This window comes from Miscanthus floridulus, chromosome 18 (assembly GCF_019320115.1).
Source record: "Miscanthus floridulus cultivar M001 chromosome 18, ASM1932011v1, whole genome shotgun sequence".
NCBI classification, from domain to species: Eukaryota; Viridiplantae; Streptophyta; class Magnoliopsida; order Poales; family Poaceae; genus Miscanthus; species Miscanthus floridulus.
The window spans coordinates 48,650,845-48,669,992 of NC_089597.1; the positions used below are offsets into that span (position 1 = coordinate 48,650,845).

At 45.8% G+C, this 19,148-nt stretch overlaps 1 protein-coding gene across 1 annotated transcript; it reads right to left on the reverse strand.

The window, feature by feature from the left end:
- Positions 1-7,152: 7,152 nt before the first annotated feature.
- Positions 7,153-7,728, reverse strand: LOC136523791 (uncharacterized). The gene is made up of 2 exons (XM_066517352.1): positions 7,498-7,728; positions 7,153-7,398 (listed from the first exon to the last, which is right to left on the reverse strand). The coding sequence occupies exons 1-2, from the start codon at positions 7,726-7,728 to the stop codon at positions 7,153-7,155; spliced, it is 477 nt and encodes a 158-aa protein (XP_066373449.1).
- Positions 7,729-19,148: the final 11,420 nt, after the last annotated feature.

The window sequence follows — 19,148 nt, forward strand, 5'->3', positions numbered from 1 at the left end:
ACTCTTGAGAAGGTTCACGATGTAGAATTTAATGAAACCAATGGTTCCCGAGAGGAAGATGAGAATCTAGATGATGTGAGAGGCACTTAATTGGTCAATGCAATGAAGAGCATGGACATTGGTGACATAAGGCCTAGAGAGGTGATTGATGTTGAAGATGACAAGAATCAAGTGCTCTCTAACTCAAATGTGCAAGCAAGTGGTTCTCATGATCAAGGTCAAGCAAGTACTAGTGATGATAAAGTGTAAGATCAACAGCAAGTGGCTAGTTCATCATCTCACCCAAATGAGCAATCAAGTTCAAGTGCTCCAACCAACCAATGTTGTAAGAGATAATCCTTTAGACTCTATAATTGGTGATATCTCAAGAGGTGTACAAATAAGATCAAGATTGGCATCATTTTGTGAACACTTCTCATTTGTGTCATCCATTGAACCTAAGAAGATAGATGAAGTTTTGTTAGATGTTGATTGGGTGAAAGCTATGCATGAAGAGCTAAACAACTTAACAAGAAATCAAGTATGGGAGTTAGTTGAGAGGCCTAAGGATCATAATATGATTGGAACCAAGTGGGTCTTTCGGAACAAGCAAGATCAAGATGAGATAGTAGTAAGGAATAAAGCAAGACTAGTGGCTCAAGGTTACACTTAAGTTGAAGGTCTTGACTTTAGAGAAACATATGCTTCAGTTGTAAGATTAGAAGCAATTAGTATCTTGTTAGCCTATGCTTGTGCCCATAACATCAAGTTGTACCAAATGGATGTGAAGAGTGCATTTCTAAATGGGTACATCAATGAGCTTGTGTATATTGAGCAACCTCCCAGTTTTGATGATGAGAAGAAGCCCAACCATGTCTACAAGTTGAAGAAGGCTTTGTATGGATTGAAATAAGCACCAAGAGCATGGTATAAGAGATTGAGGGATTTCTTACTCTAAGGGATTTAAGATAGGAAAGGTTGACACCACTCTCTTCACAAAGAAGCTAGGCAATGACTTGTTTGTGTTGCAAATCTATGTTGATGATATCAAGATTTTTGTGAGGAGTTTGGAAAGATGATGGCAAGTGAGTATGAGATGTCTATGATTAGAGAGCTTAGTTACTTCCTTGGTCTTCAAATCAAGCAAATGAAGAATGGCACATTTGTGAGTCAAGGCAAGTACATCAAAGACATGCTCAAGAAGTTTGGAATGGATGGTGCTAAAGCAATTAGTACACCAATGGGGACAAATGAAAGCTTGGATAGTGATGCTAGTGGCAACATGGTGGATCAAAAGATGTGTCAGTCTATGATTAGAAGCCTACTCTATGTGACCGCATCAAGGCCAAATGTGATATTTAGTGTATGCATGTGTGCTAGATTTCAAGCCTCACCAAGAGAAAGTTATTTGAAGGCAACAAAGAGAATATTGAATTACTTGAAGCATACACAAAATGTTGGATTATGGTATCCCAAAGGAGCTAGATTTGAGTTGATTAGATTTTAGACTCTGATTATGTGGGATGCAAAGTTGAGAGAAAGAGCACATCAGGCATATATCAACTATTGGGAAGATCACTTGTGTCTTTGTCATCAAAGAAGCAAAATAGTGTAGCACTTTCAACCGCCGAAGCAGAGTACATTTTGGCCAATAGTTGTTGTGCTCAATTACTTTGGATGAAGGCTACTTTGAATGATTTTGGAATCAAGTTCAAACAAGTGACATTGCTATGTGATAATGAGAGTGTCGTGAATCTCACCAACAACCCGGTTCAACATTCAAGAACAAAGCACATAGATGTCCGCCACCATTTCATAAGAGATCATCAACAAAAAGGAAACATTTGCATTGAGAGTGTGGGCACTGATGATCAACTTTCTGGTATCTTCACCAAGCCACTTGATGAGAAGAGGTTTTGCAAGCTAAGGAATGAATTAAATATACTTGACTTCTCAAATATGTGTTGATGCACCCCATTATATGACATGTCTCTCCTTCGAGCAAAGCAAGGTAAAGTTGATTGACATGTCATTCATCCATTGCCAAGGACTTGTTTAGTGCATCTAGTCATTCCTCACATGTCTTAGGCTCATTCATGAAAATCAAATGAATTTGATGCTTGTATGGTACCACTATTGCTTCTATGCTTGAAATAATCTAGTGGTAGCATATGACATGTTTGTGAGCTTGTGAACCTAGTGTTTAATCTAGAAAATGAGCTATAAGTGTTTAACTCAACATGGTGCATGATAACCCTTATTTGCAGGTGTGAAGAAGCTTGTCCTTGGATCAAACCGAGTTAAATATCTTTTGCAAATGATCTAGATTGAACTAAATTGGGAAAATGATCCTCACTTCACATGGTTTCATCCCAACCTATCTCAAATTTGAGCTCACCTTTTGTGCTAATTATTGACAAAGGGAGAGAGAATTCACAAAGATAGTAAGAGATGGGAGGAGCAAACAAATGAAATGACATTGTGAGGGGATCAATTATAATTTGAAGCACACAAGTAGGGGGAGAAAGCTCATAAACTTGTATGTTGCATTTGTATGTGCATTACATATGTTTGCTTGCATGGCACAAGTTTTTAAATTCCCAATCCATGCTTGTGTAGTGTATGCTAGACTATAGAAAATGATTGATGAAATGAAAACTAGCATGCATAGGATGATAGTTAGATGTGCCTTGCATATTTTACAAGTGGTACTAGTGCCTTGCTTATAATGTTGATCTCACGAGGTATCTAGTGATTGTATTTTGCAAGTGCTATCTAACTAACCATGGTGCTAAGGATGGCGTTCAAATGGCAACTCTGATTGGTATCACGCTTTAAAGGTCCATTCTTTACACCTTAGCATCATTTGGTAGTTATTACTCTCCCAAACTTTCAATCCTTGCATATGTGCAAGCTTTCAAATCTAAACTCTTAGCACATATATAGGGGGAGCTAATACTACCAATTTGGGTTGATGAAACTTGTCCATAACCTTTACACATGGTAATATGATTGGGCAAGCAACATCAATCCAAAAAGATTTCATTGAATATCTTTGTAAATAGGTTGTCATCAATTATAAAAAAAGGGGGAGATTGAAAGCCCTAGTTTGATTTTGGATAATTGATGAAACCTAGGACTAACGTTTGATCTAAGTGTGTGAATTAGAAAAGGTGGTCCAATCCAAGTGTTTGAGCAAGATGAGGTCCATGGTGATGGAGGTGGACATAAAATGAAGATGATCAAGCTCAACTTGGAAAAGAAGAAAGAGAAAAACAAAAACCAAGAAGATCAAGACAAAGGTATATGATAGGTTTTTGTTTTGCACTCAAGACACCATAGATGGTGTGAGTGACTTATGATCGATAGCCGTACTACAAAGAGGGGAAATCTTTGGCTAAACAGTTTATCGAGTGCCATTAGGTGACATGATTCTTACATTTGCATTTAGGAACCTAGTGTGCTAACTCTGACCCTAGTAAAATGCTTTGAAAAATGCTAACACACGTGCACACAAGTTCTACACTTTATGGTTAGCAAGTTAGAAGCAAGGGTGAAGTGGCTGTGGACTTAGAAAAAGAAAAGGAGGAGGAAGTCCATGACCAGACGCTGGCCGTGGGGTGACCAGACTCACCCTGGTGCGTTCGGTCAATTATAGCGAGGTGGTGTAGCTGGCCGAGAGGGTAGAGGAGCGACCGGACGCTGCCTCTGGCATGTCCGGTCACTTGTTGGATGTTGGCGGTTGGTGGCGATCGGACGCAACGCTAATGCGTCAGGTGGGCTATGACGTACGGTGACATCAGCACCGAGAGCGCAGGTAGAGAAGCAGTGCTAGGACCAGACGCTGGGGCACATCAGGTCAATGTTGACCTGACATGTCCGGTCAGTTTTTTACCGCTCTGGGATCTTTCTGGAAGTGATCGGACACTGTGGGCTTCTACGTCTGGTGGCGCAAGTGGCGTGTCTGGTCATTCTTTAACATGCGAGCGACTAAGAGTTGACCGTTGAGATCGAACGGCTAAGGTTTGAACATGGGGGACACGCGCCAGCGTTCGAGCATGTTTGGTCAACGTGATCGACGCGTCTGGTTAGTGCGCAGAGGCACCCCTTTGAGCACAACAGCTCTATTTCATTGGGGGTGTCTATTTAAAGGGTTTGGACGGCCTAGGGCTCACTCTCTTAGCACTTTGACATTCTTGACATCCTTGTGAGCCTAAGCAAACACCTCCCACTCATCTCCATCAATGATTCTTTATCATAGTGACATTGGGAGTTATTCCAAGTGTATTTGCTTGGGTGATTGCATCTAGTGACACTTGGGGATCATTGTAGCTATGGATTTCTTGTTTCTCTTGGTGGTTGCCACCACCTAGATGGCTTGGAGCAGCGGAGGAGCTTCAACACAAGTTGGTGATTGTGAGGGGTCTTATACCTTCCCCGGTGGAGAGCCAAAAGGTAACTCTAGTGGATTGCTCGTGTCATTGAGTTACCTCACTTGTGGGTAGGTTCTTGCGGTGTCTAATTGTGTGGATGAGGTTCGTGCAACACCTCTTAGTCGCCAAACCTATCACACCCAATTTTAAGGATAAAATTGAATGCACAAAACTCATGTGTGCCCAGGGATCAATCACACACACAAGCTGACAAATTACATAAAGTATCATCACGGTGTCCTTACATCAGATCCATAATATAACTTAGTCTTACATTACACAGCGGAATATAAAAAGGTAACTCTCGTGGGGCTTCATCACAGGGAAGGTCAACTGGTTGACCACAAGCCTAAAAATCCTCCAATTGACCTTTGCATATCTCTTGTTCTAAAGTAGGCTCTATCACCAATTCCATTGCATTAGTGACAAAACTCAAATTGAGATACTCCATTTCAGCACACAACTCTGCTAACATAGATGTCATCTAAAGTCCATTGGCATAGCTCTTTCTGCTAAGTGCATCAGCTACGACGTTTGCCTTTCTCGGGTGATAATGCACTTCCAAATCATAGTCTTTGATCAATTCCAACCAACGACGTTGTCTCAGATTCAGATCTGATTGGGTAAAGATATACTTCAAACTCTTATGATCAATATAGATATCACTCTTATATCCAATTAGATAATGTCTCTAGATCTTCAAAGCATGAACCACAGCTGCCAATTCCAAGTCATGAGTAGGATAATTCAACTCATGCTTCCTTAGTTGTCTAGATGCATACGCCACCACTCTTCCTTCTTGCATAAGCACACATCCAAGGCCTAAATGGGATGCATCACAATATATAGAGAAGTTATTGCTTAAATTGGGCAAAATTAATACTGGAGCTGTAGTCAATCTCTTCTTTAGCTCATCAAAGTTTGCCTGGCATTTATCCGACCATACATACTTAGCATTCTTTTCCAACAGAGCTGCCATAGGCTTGGCTAGCTTGGAAAAACCTTCAATGAACCTTCTGTAGTATCCAGCCAATCCCAAAAAGCTACGAATCTCACTTACAGTGGTTGGTGGTTTCCAATTCAATAAATCTTGCACTTTGCCTGGATCCACTGCTATTCCACCATTGGAGACAACATGACCTAGAAAAGAGACTTCCTTCAACCAAAACTCACACTTGCTCCGCTTAGCGTACAACTTATGCTCTCTAAGCTTTTGCAAGACCAACCTTATATGTTCAGCATGTTCTTCTTCAGTCTTGGAGAATATTAGTATGTCATCTATGAATACCACCACAAATTTATCCAGAAACTCCATGAACACCTTATTCATCAGTTACATGAAGTATGCAGGTGCATTAGTCAATCCAAAAGACATAATGGTGTACTCATATAATCCATGCCGTGTAGTGAATGTTGTCTTGGGTATGTCCGAGTTTTGAATCTTAAGCTGATGATAACCAGAGCGGAGATCAATCTTGGAGAACACATGGGCTCCTCTCAACTGATCAAACAAATCATCAATCCTAGGCAAAGGGTATTTATTCTTGATTGTAACCTCAATAAGTGAATGGTAATCCACACACATCCGTTGACTACCATCCTTCTTATCCACAAAGATCACAGGTGCCCCCCATGGGGAAGAACTAGGGCGTATGAAACCTTTTTCTTCCAACTCTTTTAGTTGTTTCTTAAGCTCTTCTAATTCATTAACCCCCATTCTATATGGACATTTAGCTATTGGTGCAGTTCCAAGTAATAATTCAATAATGAATTCAATGTCTCGGTCAGGTGGCATACCTGGCAAGTCATCGAGGAAGACATCCGGGAACTCCTCCACGACACGATCTTGTTCATTGGCTTTACCATCTAGCTGGTTCACTATGGCTGTAGGCTGAGCTTGCACTACCACTTCTACATAGATTTTATCTCTATTGAGTGATGTCACAACCACAGATTTCTCTTGACACTGAATCACTGTCCGGTGTTGTTTCATCCAATCCATTCCTAGAATAAGATCAATTCCTGTTGTTCTCAACACAATTGGTTTCATTTTGAAGTCTACCCCCCTTAAGGAAATGCTAGTTGAGGGACTCCAATATGAAGCGGGCATACTACCTCCCAGTGAATTTACTAGTATGGGGTTTTTCTTGGCACACAAAGGTATGCTATGCATTCTAACAAAAGCTTGGGAAATAAAAGAATGTGAAGCGCCAGAATCAAAAAGTATTGTAGCAGAGATAGAGTTGACACTGAACATACTCAACATAACCTCTGGCGTCTCTTGAGCTGCATCAGATGACACATAATTCACCTTCGTAGTGTGAGGTGGTCGGGCGTTGAACTTCTGATTGCCAGTCTGGTTCTGAGGTGCTTGTTGGTTCTGCTTCTTAGGGCACTGATGAGCATAGTGACCTACTTCTCCGTAGCTATAGCAGGCATTAGGGTTATTGGGTGCACCACTCTTCACAGGAGCATTGTTGGATGGTCCTTGGCGTGTTGCTAGATTGCCAGTCTGTTGCGGGGGACGCTGATTACCAGACTATTGCTGGAACTGGTTCCGTTGAGGATACTGACCATGGTTTCCCTGGTTAGTTGGTCCTTGATTTCTTTGTTGGAAACCCTGCTGGGGATAGGCACGCGGGTGGGTGTTACTTCCAGAAGCTTGCCCTTGAAGCCTCCTCTTCTTGGCTTCCATCTCTTTGCGCTTATCATCAATCACAATAGCGTGGTTCACTAATGACTAAAAGTTGGGGTAGGTGTTGGACATCAGTTGAAGCTGCAGTCCATCAAAGAGTCCCTTGAGGAAACGGCATTGATTATCCTTGTCCTCAGCCACATCATTTGGAGCATAGCGTGATAGTTGAGCAAACTTGTCACGATACTCCACCACAGTCATGGATCCTTGTTTGAGGGATCTGAATTCCTTCTGCTTCAATTCCATGAGTCCATCAGGGATATGATAAGACCAGAAATTGTCCTTGAATTCCTGCCAGGTGATAGCAGGAGCATTGTTGAGATGTCTATACTAGAAAGAATCCCACCAATCCTAAGTTGCTCCCTAGAGTTGACCAAAAGCATACAACACCTTCTCCAGATCGTTGCATTGTACTATATTAAGTTGCTTCTCTACAGCACGCAACCAATCATCTGCCTCCATAGGGTCTGAGACATGAGTGAACACTGGTGGACGACCCTTCATAAACTCTCTATGCTTATCTCTGACTTGAACAGGCGGTGGTCCTCTTGCAGGTTCATTGTCCAAGCGCTGCATCATAGCTTGCATCAGCTGCGCTTGCATTCCCAATATTTGTTCCATGGTCACAGGTGGCGGTGGTGGTGGATTTATGAGGGCATCATGTCCACAACCATGGCCTCTGCCCCTTCCTCCTCTTGTGGCCATCTGTTTTACAACAAATACGCAAAATTTAGAGATTTTCCAAATTATAGAGAGTTACAAAAGATAAGAAACAATGCTGAGAATTTTCTGGACAAGATTCAAATTCAGCAGTTCAGTAAAACTATTATATCTTGAGTTTCAGAGATCCAACAGAGGTGTACCAAGAATTGTTAGAAAGCTTAGGAGATCAGCTACAACTTTTATTTAGATCACTTTTACAGATTCTGCCACCCACATGGTCAAAAGTAGAGCTAAACCAAATCTGTTCTGGGTTCCAGACTGTGCAGGAACATCAACTTGTGACAGCTAGATCTCACAAACTTGAACAGCTATTGACGTGATTCTAGAGACATTTGAAAGATACAGAGGTCTAGTTATCTCAAAAAAAAATTCAGAATTTTTGACAGCCTAGATTTCGAGATACCAGAAAAAGAACACGGGTTGCACCAGAAATCAGCACAGTAGAGATAAGATAAAGTGAAACATCTGCATTAAGATTTCATTCTAAACTTAAGGTTCCAATCTAAGGAAGTTGTGGACATGCCCACAAACTTCCAGCAATCAAACAAATATCAAATCAACCAAGTTCACAAATTAGAACATCTAATCATCCAAGTTCACAAGACCAAACAAGACTAAATAAGAAACACGAACTAACAATGTGGTAATCTAGATCAAGGCACCTAACACCTATGGAGCGGTGTCAATCATGGTGAAGGACCGGCGCTTCTTCTTGTAGATGGACGGCTGCCCAAGTTGAGCTCGAAGTTCATCCACTTGCTTCTGGAGACGTCTGTCAGCCCTCTGAGATGCACGTAGTTCTCCTTTGACTTCCTCATCCACCCCCTGCATAGCGTGGACATGCTACACCGTTGCTTCCAGAGTTGGGTCACTCTCTGGTGGAGCCAAGACCTGCCAAACACCCTCATGATCATTGCGAGGAAGGAACCTGAAGCGATCCTCCCTCATGGCCTCAAAGCGACGACCATGGTAGTGGATGTAGGTGTTCTGTGCTGCATCCTCCATGCCATCCAAGGCATGGGCCCTCCTGGCAGGGGCACGGTGGACAGTCTCCACCTCATGTCCATTCTTGACGTCGTTCCAAGTGGTGACCACCAGCTCTACCTTCCAGAAGGTAACCTCCAATGGATGCTGGTACTCTGCACAGTGGTAGCTGATGGAGGTGTGCAGGTCGGGGTAGTAGTCGTCCAGCACGTGAGTGAGGAGAGTGTGGTAGTAGGCCGTCTCTGGAGCTAGCTTAAAGTAGTACTTGCACTTCTAGCCTATCTCCTCATCCACCATGGGGACAGCTGGGGATGGTGCAGGTGTAGGGGAAGTAGCCATCGACTCCTCAGGTGAAGCTATGACAGGATAGACCGGTGCGACAGCTGGAGTAGGAGCAGGTGCAAGCGTCGGGGTAGCCATCTCCTCGTCGTCGGAGATGATCACAATCTCTTTCTCCGCCTGTGGAGCATATGGGGTGAACAGGGCACGATAGCCAGCAGTGCTGAGGCGAGCAGTCTTCGGGTTATGAGACATCTATAGATTTAAAGTGAGATAGAATTAGAATAAACAATTTTATATAATAGATTAAGGTATGAAAAGCATAAATGTTTTAATAAAATAACAAGAATAAGACAGTAAGCAAGAAACTAGAGGAGCAAAGATACTAAAATGACCGTTTTCTAACTAGGCTTGTGTCCTACAGTCAACACGGCTCTGATACCAATTTGTCACACCTAATTTTGAGGATAAAATTGAATGCACAAAACTCGTGTGTGCCCAGGGATCAATCACACACACAAGCTGACAAATTACATAAAGTATCATCATGGTGTCCTTACATCAGATCCATAATATAACTTAGTCTCATTACACAGCGGAATATAAAAAGGTAACTCTCTCGTGGGGTTTCATCACCAGGAAGGTCAACTGGTTGACCACAAGCCTAAAAATCCTCCGGGAATTCCTCATACCCGTTGTCATCTGTTACCCATCTAGGATTTTTATCCAAATAAAGAAAATAAACAAGCGTAAGCACATTCCATACTTAACAAGTTAACATGGGGTTATGAAGCTCAAAAAGGTTGACTCTAGTTAACTGCAATTAGCATTTTTAGTAAGTCAAGCTTTTATCCTCAGGTATTCTCAAATTATGCTTAAGCTCTCGTTTAATCCCATATGAACAGATATCAGGGTCAAGTGCATCATATATCATCATAGAACAACTTAAATGATCAACAACAAGTAGCCAGTTATTCTATAAGTTTTCTGGGCCGCTCGTGACCGTGAGCACGGCTGTTATAACAGTTTGTTACCCTCTGTAGAGGTGGTGCACATTCACCGCGAGTCATGATTCTCATATGCCCGGGTTAATTACTCCCATGTCACTGCCAAGGTGAGCGGGCAGGGTACACTATGAAGCCATTTCATAGGTTTCTCTAACAAGTTAGGGCCGGTAGGTTTCCTTGGCAGGCAAATGTAGGGACCCCCCTTTCCTATGGTACATATCCATCGTGACTATACACATAGGAACAGAGGCAGCCCTATACCCAATGTGGTAAGCCCCATTTGCGCCAAAAAGGTAACCTCTAACTAGCTAGAAAAGGTCCTATTACTGAGCTAAAGTCAGAGCCATATGACTCTCCCCGTTGCACTGTCAGTCCTAGCTTTTGCCGACAGATAAGTCCTTATAGAGGGTCAGGAGCAACATGATCAATAGTCATTTGCACCTTCGCCCTATGGAACAGTTATTATAAATCATGTTATACTTTTAGTTCCATAGAATCATTCATCATCATATAGATCATGTTCAGTTAGAGCACTAGCAATCTACCCATATGCAATTACCCCATAGGAGTCAAGGGAACAAGTCATCAACTATCTAGAATGTCCTTAGGGTTATCAAAATTAGACACATGCACATGAGTAATTGATTAAAGTGAAATAGGACATCAAGGTAGGCCCATGCTATACTTGCTTTGGTTCACAAACTCTTGCTGGTCCTGCTGGTCATCGAAGAATTCTTGGTCTCCAACGTTCTCCTCACAGTCTGAACGCGACCAACACGGCAACATACAACATTCCAAAAGCATTCATGCAAAGCAAACATTCCTAAAATTAGAACAGTACACCAACAGTATAGAAAACAAGATAAAATGTTTGTGAAAATAATCTACGTCTCGCTACGATCACGTCAACGCGAAGTTCACGAAAAACGGAGCTAAAATACGAAAGTTATGATTTAAACGGGATTTCCTATAGCAATATATTTAATTAAATTTAATCATGAAATTTAAAAGTTCCAAACTTGACTAACAGTGGTTCTAACATGTAGATTATGGAATTACGAAGCTAACGTGATTTGAACGGATCAATTCGGAGCAAAAACGACGATTTTATAAGCAAAATAGTTCAAATGGCATTTCTATAAATACTGAAAACGTATTTTAGACTAAAGCAGTGAACTTTACGCTTTCAAAATGAGAATGCGTACTCGGGGAAATGCGCTTTGGACTGCGGGTTAGGACTTCGAAAAGCTCAGGGTCTCTTTAGCAAATTTACCCGCGAAGGGGTATCGGCCATCTAGGGCCGTTGATCAGACGATGGAGGGCTCAGATTAGATGTGGGGAGGGAAGAGAAGGAGACGCCAGTGGGGAATAGTGCAGCCACGGCGGCTCTCCATGGCCGGCGGCGTGAAGCACTCCGGCGAGCATGGTACGGGGGCTAGGGGCCATAGTTCGAAGAACCGAAACCATCGGATGAGAGAGGGGGAGCAGGCGAACGCGTCCAGGCCAAAGAGGTGGCCGGAGGGTGTGGCCGTGGCGGCGGTCGCCATGGCCGGCGGCCAAAAGCTATCGGCGCATGCGGTTGGAGCCCTAGGGGCCACGAAACTCGAATTAAATGGCATGGGGAGGTAGAAGGGAGCATGGCGAGGCTCACAGCGGGGAAACTCAGGGTCAGAGACGGCTTGGGGAAGGCGGGTGATGCGGACGGCGGACGGCGGTCTTCGGTGTTCTCCGTGCGCCAGTTGCGGGCTCCAAGGCGCGAGCGAGAGCGAAAAATGGAGCGGGGAGCGGTAGCAGGGGGCGGCTCGGGTGTGGGCTCTGTTTTAAAGAGGCCAGGCGTGGGGAGGGGCGCTCCCACGACACGAGAAGATCGGGCGTGGGGCGGCGATTGCTCTAGGCGCACGCGTGGGCAGTTGCGGGACGCGCGGAAGGAGGTGGGGGGAGGAGCTGACAAGCGGGACAAGGACGTCAGCTGCTGAAGAGGGAAGGAGGACGCGGCAGCGGCAGTTGCCGAGCGGTGGCTGGGCCGCGCGAGGCAATGCTAGCTCAGGTGGGCTGGCCCAGGAGAAAACGGGAGGAGGAGGGCGAGCGGGCCGCGGGGAGGAAATGGGCCAGCAGGCCGGTTGGGCCAGCGGGAGGGAGCTGGGCTAGCAGGCCGGAATTGAGAGAGAGGAGGTTATTTCCTTTATTTATTTATTTTCCAAATAAATTTTTCAAATGATTTTCAAATTGAATAAGAATTCATTTGAACTTTGAATCAAGACCAATCATCACAAAAATAAATATGCAGTAGCATGTATGCATCAAGAAGTTTTTAACCTTATATTTGATTTTAATTTCACAAAATTTATTATTTTCCTACATTTGTATGCACACATAATTGCGTAAATAAATCAAATTTAGCTATTTTAAAAGAGTGCAAATTTTAGGGTGTTACAGAACCACAAGTGTTGGTCGACACAGTAGGGACTAGCGTGCCGGCAAGCACGTGAACCTCGGGAGAAAAATTGGTTGTCTCTTGCCCTTTGGTATTCTCCCGGTGATTGAATTGGTATTCATCTTGTGATTGGTTCACTCCTCTATATGGCGATATAATCATCCTACTCACTCATTTACATTCCTACAAGCTAGTTGTAGCAAGCTCTTTAGTGTAGCTAGAATTGAGAGCTTACTTTGTAGCTTAAGTTCATATAGTGGAGCTCTTTAGTGTAGCAAGTTTGAGAGCTCTTAGTGAGTAGCAACATAGCCTCTTGTGTGCGTAGTGATCATAGCAACTAGAATTGTTGGATAGATGGCTTGCAACCCTTGTAGAGCTAGAGCAAGTTTGCATTTCGCTATTTGTCATACTAATCAAATTGTTCTAGTTGGTTTCTAGATTTTTAAATAGGCTATTCACCTCCCCCTCTAGCCATATTAGGACCTTTCAGTAGTCCCCACGCGTCGGGGTGGTTCAGTGCTTTTTAGGATTTGAGTAACGGTTTGACCATATTTCCCTCGCACCTCGAGGATATGCTTTGGATCCGAGGCAGGTGCGAGGGTCGTTTGGTCTCATGTAATGTCCATAGATGACTATAAACAATGCCTCTAGGGGTCATTGTAAATGAGGTCGAAGAGAAACTGCCATTGGTGTCATAACCAGCTTCGCTACTTTCCCTTTGCTTCTATCTTCGCCATTGATCTGCTTTTCCCTCATGGTCCTCGTAGTTCGACAGCACCCTGATGTTCGAAGACTTTGGTCAAGAACAACATTGGCACACACCATGATTATTGTCTGAACCTTCCATGGCCCCAAGGAAAGCCGCAAAAATTGGCGAATCGTCAAAGGCGACTGAGGCCACAGCAAAGGAAGTCACGGCCACGGCCCAAACTCCACCTAGTGAAACTACGACGGCTCAAGTTCCACCCAACAAAACCTCCATGCTAGGCCACCAACAGGCCCAAACCCTAGAAGGGCATGTCCAGGATCTACCACCTGACACTACTAAATTTTTACCCTTGCGCAATGACGAGACAACGTTGCAATAGGCCCAATTGGATTGACAAAGGTATATGTTGCAACCAAATCACATTCATTGCCGGTGGTTGCAATAAGTCATGTTGCAATGTATTGCAACCTGAAAGGATCAAGATGCCCAAGAGGGGGGGTGAATTGGGCTAATTCTAAATTTTCTTGCAATAATCAAATCCTACGGATAGCCCAATTAACCACTTGTGCCTAGAAAAGTGTTTATATCAAACTAATGCACAACAACCTCTCAACCTAAGTTCCAAACTTACTCTAGCAAGCAATTCTTATGGAAATGAAAACAAGTATTGAATTGCTCAAAGTAAATGCTCAACGTAAGTGCTCAAAGTAAATAGAGAGAGAGAGAGAGAAGAACACGGCGATGTTTTGCCGAGGTATCGGAGAGTCGCCACTCCCCACTAGTCCTCGTTGGAGCACCCGCGCAAGGGTGTAGCTCCCCCTTGATCCGCGCAAGGATCAAGTGCTCTCTACGGGTTGATTCTTCGACACTCCATCGCGGCCAATCACCCAAAACCGCTCACAACTTGAGTTGGGTCACCCACAAGCTCCGCCGGGTGAACACCAAACTCCCAATCACCACCAAGCCATCTAGGTGATGGCGATCACCAAGAGTAACAAGCATGAACTCTCACTTGACCACGCGAAGCCTAATGAGAAGATGGATGCACACTTTGCTACTCTTGATTTGCTAGTGAGGCTACTCTCTTGGATTCTCGAATCACAAACACCTCACTAGGACCTTGCTCTTCTTGGCACTCACAAACGTGTTTCTCAGCTGTTGGAAAGAGCAAAAGATACTCCACTCACGAATGGAGCTTCTATTTATAAGCCAGCCTGAAAAACGAACCGTTATGAGCTTCTGCGGGATGACCGGACGCTCCGATCGTGATGACCGGACGCTCCGGTTAGTTCAACCCGCGAACCAGTTTTCAAGTGATGACCGGACGCTGTCAGGGTCTGGTCAGTACCAACCGGACGCGTCCGGTCGCTCTTGGATGCTTACTGTAAACGACCGGACACTGGATACACAGGGTCCGGTCACACTGACCGGACGCGTCTGGTCACTCTTTTCCAAGTCTGGACCCTTACTGGAGTCGACCGGATGCTGGCCCTCAGCGTCTGGTCACATGACCTCCCAGCGTCCGGTCACACCAGACTTGATCTTCTCGGTCAAATGAACTGACCGGACCCTGCGGCCAGCGTCTGGTCGCACCGGAGCCAGCGTCCAGTCAGTATTTGACCCTCCATTCACTTCCAACTTCCGAACATATGTGAATGAAGTTTGCTCCAAAGGATCTTAGGCATTCATAGGAGCTACCTAGAGCTAGTTTTAACAAGTGTGCACCACACCTAACTCACTAGACTCAACTAGGTCAAGCTACCCGTTCATACCCCCCTTCATAGTACGGCTAAAGGAAAAACAAAGTCCTAAACTACTCTAAGTGTCTCTCCAACTTCAATCGACACTTAAAACTAGTTATCCTTAACCTTGTCGTCCATCCTTTGAAAACCGAAACGATTTCCATCGTAGGGGCATGACAACCTCGATTGCCCAATCGATCTCTATTACCATGACCTAACTTAATTGTCTCTGCAAAACACACGTTAGTCATAGTAATCTTGTATTGACATTAATCACCGAAATCCAACTAGGGGCCTAGATGCTTTCAATCTCCCCCTTTTTGGTGATTGATGACAATACCACCTCGAGTATGTTATGGAGTGAGGTTTTTGATGGGCTTAGTTCATATAAGCTTTTGTCAATAAGAACAAAAGAGTTAGTCAAGCTTATATGACCCAAGCCAAAACAATGTACTCAAAGGATATGAATTTAGCATGAGTACCAATAACAAAGCTCATTTGCTTCAAAGTGTAAATGCGGAAGCAAAAAACAAATGAGCATTCCACAAGTGATATGACATAGAGATAAAGCAAAGTAGAAGTCACACATGTCAAATATCACAACCACGTAGATAGCACTATCACATATAAATAAGAGTATGCATGAAAGTAAACACACGAATGCATAAGTAATAGTGTATCACACAAATAAAACTCCAAAAGTATATAATAAGCTAATACTAGATAACTAGCTCCCCCTGAAACTCGGTCCCCCTAAGTCTACATACTCAAACCCTCTCCCCCTTTGGCGTCAAACACCAAAACCTAGGGGTCGGATGGCGGGGCTGCAGCGGATGAGTCGGGCGCTGAAGTACGTGGAGCAAGATGGAACTGGGTGCCATCATCATTTGACCCTGAGCTCTGAACTGACTGACCCTCTAAAGCAGGAAGTGTCGCTGAAGTGGTCTAGGTCTGAGCTGGTGCTGCCTGTGAAGCTGTAAGTATGTTTGTCGTAGGATCTGATGAGGCGACAGACGAGGGGAGCCACTGAGTAGTCATGATAGCTGGAGCGGCTGTAGACGGATCGGCAGTATGCATGTGAGGCGGGGTAGGCATGCCGGTCAACTCACTGAAAGATGCTCCAAGACTCCTGGAGACTGATGACTCAGGCACGAATAGTGAGGACGTCTGCTCTGGTGAGAAACCCATGTGATAAGGAGTGAACTGCGGGGCTACACTAGGTGAAGCTAACCACTAGGACACCTATATAGGAGGAGACGGAAACTGAGCTGGAGGCTGTCCCTGACTCTAAAGCCCGATAGGCTGTACTGCTGGAGTCATCGAAGTGGTAGGAGGCTGTGCAAGCTAGGGCGAAGTCTGTGGTAGTGGGATCCTAATGGCTGTCACTATATGCTGCATGAATCCCATGAGCTGCTGCTGCATAAGTAACTGTTGGTGCTGAAGGAGCTGCTGCTGCCGCTGAAACTCATCCTGACGAGCCTGAAACTGTGCGAAGTTTGTAGCTGTCTCCTGTGCCTGTCGTGTCTGATCCTACTACATCCGCTCAAGAATAGCAATGAGAGCGGGGTCTGTCTGTGGAGCAGGTGGAGCAGAACTGGAGCTACCTGCCTCTGCATCGTGTCTGTGTGGAGGCATCTGAGGTATAGGCTGGTAGTCGTCGTCGGAGCTGTCACTGTACTCACTCACCTCCTGCTGTGCCTCTAGCTCCACCTCCTCAGTGGCTGCAATCCCTCTGATGATCTCGTCCTGCTGAGCTGCGGACTCTGGCACGTTGGGACGACGGCTAGGCTGTCTAGGTGCCGGAGGAGTGGCGTGTCTGATCCTCTGTGACAGGTTGTAAGCTGGGAACTCCATAGTGGCACCTGTATACTCATCCATCATGCCAGGGGGCTTATCAATCACAACTCTATGGATGAGAAACATGATCCAGTGAGCATAGGGAAGCTGCCTGCGACCCTTGAATCCCTCAGCTATAGTATCCTCCATCTCTGAAAGAAGGAGGTCCCAGATGTCAAACACTGTCATCTACATAATGGCATTGAGAAGCCAGAGCTGTAAGCGAGTCAGGCCCTCCCTGTATCCCAACCTAGGAAGCAATGTCCTCCTAATGATGGCCTCTAGTATCCTCGCTGTAGGAGTCAAGTCACTGGGGTTCCTGCTCGACCCCTCACCAAACGGCTCCTTGAAGCAATGGCGCACTAAGTCTGTAGGGGGCACCAACCCTCCATGAGGACGCCTGGGAGGCTCCTGATGTCCATAGCAAACCTCATGCATCCTTACAGGCTGCTCCTGTAGTCTCAGTATCTCTCTGGCCCTGCTACTCGTCACTCTATAGTCTTTGCCGTTGAAGGCAAAGTGAATGAATCTGTGATGAGGATCGATGTAGAGCGAGGCATAAAACTGACGAACCCAAGAAGGTACATATATCCCTATCCATCCAATCAGATCTGACAGTCCTGGCAAATATGACAAGTATTGCCGAATGCCCTCTCCGGCTGCTGCCACAATGGACTCTATCGGACAGACCCTCTGTGATCTGAACACTGCCCCACTGTTTAGATATGCATTGTAGAAATCCTCCTGCAGTGGCGTGTAGAACCCCTCAGCTGCTCTCTCATCCCTCCTCAGAGGAAACCAGACCTCAAACTCAACAAAATGCAGCTGCTGAACCTGCCTGGCTGTAGCGGCCCTCAAGTCGAGGTGAACCACTAGAGGCGGACCCTATGGTCTGGGCGGAGGGCATGAACCCCTGCGCTGTGTAGCTGGCCTCGGTGGAACTGCAGCACTGGTACGACTCGAGCGGCGTAGCTGAGGTGCCGGCTCGGTCTCCTAACTCTCCTGAGTCTCCTGGGCTGGCTGAGGCTCTGCTGGTGGAGGCTGCTGCTGTACTGACGGACCCTCCTCAATGGCAACCCGTCGTCCTGCATGCGTGGCAGTCCCAGCTGGACTACCGTGACGACGCTCAACCTCCTCAATCGCAGCTCTGACTGCGGGTGAAACTGGCTGATTTGCAATGACAACTCCGCTGCGGGTGCCACCTCTCTCGGCACGCTCTGCGGCCTCTGCAACAGCTGCTGCTCTAGCTGTCTCTGCGTCGGGGTACTTCCGCTTCTTGGATGTTACTTGCTTGGTTGATTTGCCCTTGGATCCGGCTGGCTGACGAGGTGGGGGCCTCCGATCATCATCACCTGGGCCACCACCAACATTCTTGGTGCGAGCCATCTGAGCTGACAAGATGGTGAACTGCCGCTGATGGAGATCAACTGTCAATACTGCTGCTTTCGAGGCTTGGCCTCGATCCTTACTCGCGAGCTTGGCTCCGAGTTGACTGCCAACTGCCAGTTGAACCACAATGGAACCGACTCGCTGCACGATAGAATAGATGGATATACGAATAAATACCATATGTCTAATAGATACGAAACCCTAGCAGAGAAAGCAATGTAGATGCAAAATTGAATCGAATGGCTTTCTACCTGACAAACAGCGAACCGAGAAGAGATAAGATGTCACGCGGGGGATCCTCGGAACCAGGCTAGGGTTAGGTCAAACGCCCTGAATGCAATTGGAAATCAGTGCATTTAGAATTGATCTATATCACAATTGGAGATCAAGATTGAAACGCAGAACTCGCCTTACCAACCAATGGGAGGATAGGGCAAGAGCACTTGGTGTGAAGACGGGCAGCCTGGCAATGGTGGAGCGGCGAACTTCGGCGCGAGGTGGCCGGCGCGGTGCTGCAGAGGTGAGCTGGCGCAGGGCAGGGACACGGAGACGCGCGGCTGGGCAGGAGCGAGACTGCGGCGTGAGGCTGGCGCGGGGGCCGACCACTGTGGCGCGAGGGACAGCGCGAGGGACTACGGCGACGCGGCTGCTTGGGCTAGGGCTGGCGAGCGAGGCTGCGGCGGCGCAGCTAGGCAGAGGCACGGAGGCGCGGGCGCGAGGTGAGGCGCGAGGAGGCGGCGGCGCAACCATGCGGCAGCTCGGCGAGGCAGCGGCGGCGCGGCTTGTTGGCGCGTGGGCTAGGGCACGGCTGCGGTTCGGACTTAGATCAAGGAAGAAGAAAAACAAGGTTCGGATAAATAGCCCCCAAAACGCGACAGAAAAGGAAACGGGAAAAGAGACTTGAAGTCGCGCGAGATCCACTGACCGGACGCTCCGGT

What these genes read in the sequence shown, in the direction of transcription:
- LOC136523791 (XM_066517352.1), bottom strand. Translation starts at nt 7,728, where the DNA reads ATGGAACAAATATTGGGAATGCAAGCGCAGCTGATGCAAGCTATGATG. An exon ending in AATGCAACGATCTGGAGAAG is followed by an intron (nt 7,399 to 7,497) that starts GTGTTGTATGCT and finishes ATCACCTGGCAG; the next exon opens with GAATTCAAGGACAATTTCTG.